Raw genomic sequence first — 4,992 nt, 5'->3', positions numbered from 1 at the left:
AGGCTCTCACACACTGTGTATCCAGGATTCACACGCAGGCAGCCTGGCTCTAGACGTGGGGCTCCAGTGCCTCTGGTGTCTCAGCCCGTGACTTCCCTGCTCCCAACCTCAGTTTACTCCACTGTGAAATGGGCTTCCAGATACTCACCTCTTGAGTTTGCTGCAAGGGTAAATGGCATCAGGCTTGGACCTGAGAGAAGGAAGTGTTTTTACAATGGGCAGCTTTGTTACCTCAGTCCTTGAGGGGAGATGTGCCAATGCCCCAGGCCTCTGCGATGTAAGTTCCTGTTGAGTTGTTCAATGTTCCACTGAGAGGAGAGACAAGCAGGACCGGGATCCCGGCCCCGGGTCTTCCAGAAACGGCGGGGCGAAGCGCCCAGGGGCCTGTGTGTCCCTCCCTGCTGAGCGAGGGGGCCTGTCATTGCCGTGGGCGTGACCCAGACCCCAACCACAGTGCATCCCGCCCTGGCCCAGCCAGGGAAGGAAGCTGAGTCTGGGGTCTGCTGGGCCAGCAGGAAGTCCCAGCAGGGTGTGAAGCAAGACTTTCTGGGCCACTCCCGGAATCCCCCAGCAGATAAAGGTGGCCCCTCCACCGGGTGCTCCTAGCGGTCTCCCCGCCCCTGCCGCCCTGCCACTATGTCCCGCCGCTGCGCGCTGCTTGCCTGGGCTCTCCTAGGCCTCCTTCGACTCGGAGCGGCTCAGGAGACAGAAGCCCCGGCCTGCTGCATCCCCATAGTGCCCCGGAACGAGTGGAAGGCCCTGGCATCAGAGTGCGCCCAGCGCCTGAGCCTGCCCTTACGCTATGTGGTGGTGTCGCACACGGCGGGCAGCAGCTGCGACACCCCCGCCTCGTGCCAGCAGCAGGCCCGGAATGTGCAGCACTACCACATGAAGACACAGGGCTGGTGCGACGTGGGCTACAAGTGAGTGTGGCGGGGAGGCACGGGCTGGACTGGGGACCCCAGAGGCAAAGGTGTGCAAGTGCCCGCCAGCGGGACCGGTTCTAGGCCCGGTGCTGAGGCCACCTGGCTGACACCCTGATCAGCTTACTGAACCTCACAAAGTCATTTCTTCCTCAGGTCACCACGTGGGCAGGGGCAGGTGCTCACAGCACAAAGATGCGTGAGGAGGGGGTATGGACTGAAATCCAAGCTCCGCTCCCAGGAAGAAGGGGCAGGCTTTGCCTAATACACACCAAGGTGTCCGCGACACTTTATGAAGGCGCCCCTTCCTGATGCCTGGTGCCTTTGTTAAGAGGCGGAAAACCAAGCTGACTCAGTGCGGAGCTTCGTTCTAGGGTCAGCTCAGCTTATTGCTGGCTGAGGCCTGGGGCGGGTCCTCCCGGCTTCAGCTTCCTCCTCGGCAAAGTCAATGGGATCGCGGCCCATCTGCTCCTTAGATGAGCCAATACAGGCAAAGCACCTAGGAACTGCCTGGCACACGGGGGCCCGCAAAGCCACGGGCTATTGCCATTAGACACCTACTATGTGCCAGGTAGCGTGCCAGATGTGGCATGGAGAACGGTGCCACTCTAGCCTCCTGGGGTTGAAAGACCAGCAGGGAGAAACAAGCCAAGGCCACAGGTGAATTCAGGTGGTGATAGAGGCGATGGAGAAAAGGAAAGAGGTGAGGGAGGGAGACCTCAGGCTGGGACCAGACCCACACAGGCTCCTTGGAAGGGTGGGGCAAGGGAAGGCCTCCCTGAGAGTGGCTGCCTTGGCTCTGGGATGGGGGAGCAGACAGAGGTGTGCAGGTGGCAGGGGGTGCCGGGGGCAAAGCCAACCGGGTTGAGTGGGCGGGTCCCGTGGGAAGGACAGGGTGGCTGAACACAGCCGGGCAAGCGGAATGAAATGAGGAAAGGGCCGGACCAGGCAGCGCCTTGTGGACCACAGTGAGGACTGTAGCTTTTACTCTGAGATGGGAGCCACGGGAGGCATCCCCCTGCAGAGCAGGGACCGGGGCTAGTGCAGGTACGAGAGACTCCCTCTGGCTGCCGTGGGGAGAACAGACTCTAAGGGGTGCCGGCCGAAGCAGGCTGAAGCAGGTCCGGGGCCATGCCTACCAGCTACCTCCTCCTTATAATGGGCTGCAGTCCAGCCTGAGGGTTTCCACAGGGAGGGAACGTTTGAATCCTGCAGGCTTTCAGACCCAGGTAAGCATCAGAATCTCCTGCAGAGCTTATTGGAGGAACACGCAGGTCCCCAGAGCCCACTTCAATAGACCCCACCCAGGGGGCACATGTTCTCAGGACCTCCTAAGGCTGTGTCTCACACACACACACACACACACACACACACACAAAACCCACCCAGAGAAGTCTAGAAGTTTCCAAAGGTATTCCCAGCCCTTCCAGTTCAAGATTTTATCAAAGACTTCAATGTTTTGTTTCCAAGACTCAGGCGCTCTGATTCTAAGTGTTCCCATGAGGTCACGAAGGCCCGAGCCTCGGGTCCACATCACCACATACAGAAGCAGCCGCTGTCTGGCCCTCAGCTTTTAGGATTCAGAGTCTGGTTCTAACGTTCTGAATCCCCTTTCCATGTCACGTCACCTTCTCTCTCTGAGCCTCGTTTCTTCACCTGTAAATGGGGCTTTTGGCAATGGTGGCTTGGCGATGGTGGCTGAGGTTTAAATGAGGTGCATTCATGCAACAAATGACCAGGGAGAACCAACCACCCCTGACCCCACCACCATCATGCCAGGCTCCGGGAATATGGCAGGGCCATAACCAGCCAGTCCCAGCAGCCAGCATCACTGGGGCCAGATCCTGGGAGCTGGCTTCCTAAGCAGCAGATTCAGGACTCGGGATTCGGAAGTTCCAACATTCTGTGCGTCATTAATGACGCTGTGAGTGCGAGGGCTGAGTTGGCACATACTACAGCTCCAAGGCAAATGATCTTCCCATTTGCCAAGTCAGACACGCTCAATCAGATGTGCTGAATCAATCAGCCTTAAGGATCTGCTGCCAGGCTTGGAAACCTCAAAGAGGCAGGTGCTGGGGCTCCAGGGTCGGTATCTGGTTACAACCCCAACTTTGAGTCTCTGATCCTGTCCCCCAGTGGACCCCAAGGGCAGGAAGCAAGCTGGGGCAAGGGCAGAGTTCTGAGAGGCAGGGGGCTCTGAAGAGCTTGTACAAATTATGTCGCTTTCTGAGTCTCTGCTCTCTCTGCTTAAGATGAGGACGATAAGAGTCCCTGCCTCGGCCGGGCACAGTGACTCATGCCTGTAATCCCAGCACTTTGGGAGGCCAAAGGCGGGCAGATCACCTGAGGTCGGGAGTTTGAGACCAGCCTGGCCAACATGGTGAAACCCCATCTCTACTAATAATACAAAAATTAGCCGGGTGTGGTGGCACATGCTTGTAATCCCAGGTACTCAGGAGGCTGAGGCACGAGAATCGCTTGAACCCAGGAGGCAGAGGTTGCGGTGAGCTGAAATCACACCACTGCACTCCAGCCTGGGCAACAAGAGTGAAGCTCCGTCTCAAAAAAAAAAAAAAAAAAGTCCCTGCCTCAGAGGGCTGTCCTGCAAGGATTCAGTAAAACAGGACTTCCACAAATGCTCTAGGGAGGCAGGAGAGAGCAAGGCACAAGATCACATGGGTGGGGACCACGGAGGCCTGGTTAAAAACCCCAGCTGTGCCCCAGACAGGCTGTGTGACCCAGGGGCAGGTGACTCTACCACTCTGATTCTGTCTATATAAAACGGGGGTGGTAGTGACTCACAGGGTTGCTGTGAGGATGAAAAAAAGGTGTATGCAGAGCTGTGCTTGGCGCATGGCAGGGGCCCAATAAATAACCACAGTCATTGTTACTATCCTGGGAAATTAATGGGTGAGAAGGATGCTGGGGAAGTTGTGTGCACCATGGCAGTAACAGAGGCAGGGTGAGTGGAGGAAGGAGGAGGAGTCCTCCTTGGGAAACCCTCCCTCACTCATCAAGCCCCCCCACCTCCCCATGCAGCTTCCTGATTGGAGAAGATGGGCTCGTATACGAGGGCCGTGGCTGGAACTTCATGGGTGCCCACTCAGGTCACTTATGGAACCCCATGTCCATTGGCATCAGCTTCATGGGCAACTACATGGGTGAGTGACTGTCCAGCCAGTCGGGATGGGGGCTGACACGGGGCCCTACACTATCACTTCCCCTTCGGGGAAGCCCCTGCCTAACTCCTACCTCGGCCTCCTCCAGATCGGGTGCCCGCACCCCAGGCCATCCGGGCAGCCCAGGGTCTACTGGCCTGCGGCGTGGCTCAGGGAGCCCTGAGGTCCAACTATGTGCTCAAAGGACACCGGGATGTGCAGCGTACACTCTCTCCAGGCGACCAGCTCTACAACCTCATCCAGAATTGGCCACACTACCGCTCCCCCTGAGGCCCTGCTGATCCACACCCCATTCCTCTCCTCTTATGGCCAAAAACCCCACTGCCTCCTTCTCCAATAAAGATGCAGCTCAAAATGTGTTCCTCAGCAGGTCCCACCACACACCTCCCCTCCTTGTCTCCCTCCCACAAGACCAAAGCCCTCCCAACCCTTCCCCTCCCAGCACTCTCCTCACTGGTGCTTGGAACCCAGAGGCCCCGGCCCTGAACCAAGACCCCGGAGATCCCAGCTCGAGAGCAACATCACAGCTCAGAACCCAGAGGTCTCAGGTCAGAGCCCAGGAATCAGCACCAAGGCGGCCTGGATGTCACCAACAGGCGGTCCTGGGGGTCCTCCTGGGCAGTGAACCACACTGCAAGACACCCCCTTCCCACCACACAGCCAAAGGCATCCTGGGCAGAACCTTTGCTTGGACTCCTTTGGGGACGGGCTGCTCACTACTCCTCCCAGGTCTGCCTTGCACTGTTTAGAGAGTGTACAAGCTTTTCCTAGGCCTGAGTCCCAATCTGCCTCCGAGGCACAGACACACAGGTCCCAGTTATACCCCCCAATTTCTCTTCCTCCACATTTCTCCCCACTCCACCCTCACCCTTTAGTCATAAGCTGAGGGG

General features: G+C 58.0%; 1 protein-coding gene across 1 annotated transcript; it reads left to right on the top strand.

Annotated features, from left to right (window-relative positions):
• Nucleotides 1–295: 295 nt before the first annotated feature.
• PGLYRP1 (peptidoglycan recognition protein 1) lies at nucleotides 296–4,457 on the top strand. Its single transcript, XM_024238351.2, has 3 exons — nucleotides 296–923; nucleotides 3,963–4,084; nucleotides 4,191–4,457. The coding sequence occupies exons 1-3, from the start codon at nucleotides 637–639 to the stop codon at nucleotides 4,370–4,372; spliced, it is 591 nt and encodes a 196-aa protein (XP_024094119.2). The 5' UTR covers nucleotides 296–636; the 3' UTR covers nucleotides 4,373–4,457.
• The last annotated feature ends 535 nt before the right edge of the window (nucleotides 4,458–4,992 follow it).

The sequence above is a fragment of the Pongo abelii genome, chromosome 20 (assembly GCF_028885655.2).
Source record: "Pongo abelii isolate AG06213 chromosome 20, NHGRI_mPonAbe1-v2.0_pri, whole genome shotgun sequence".
Classification (NCBI taxonomy): domain Eukaryota; kingdom Metazoa; phylum Chordata; class Mammalia; order Primates; family Hominidae; genus Pongo; species Pongo abelii.
The sequence above is the reverse complement of the archived record's forward strand: the minus strand, read 5'-3'. Positions and strand labels throughout refer to the sequence as shown.

What these genes read in the sequence shown, in the direction of transcription:
- PGLYRP1 (XM_024238351.2), top strand. Translation starts at nt 637, where the DNA reads ATGTCCCGCCGCTGCGCGCTGCTTGCCTGGGCTCTCCTAGGCCTCCTT. An exon ending in TGGTGCGACGTGGGCTACAA is followed by an intron (nt 924 to 3,962) that starts GTGAGTGTGGCG and finishes CTCCCCATGCAG; the next exon opens with CTTCCTGATTGGAGAAGATG. An exon ending in CTTCATGGGCAACTACATGG is followed by an intron (nt 4,085 to 4,190) that starts GTGAGTGACTGT and finishes GGCCTCCTCCAG; the next exon opens with ATCGGGTGCCCGCACCCCAG.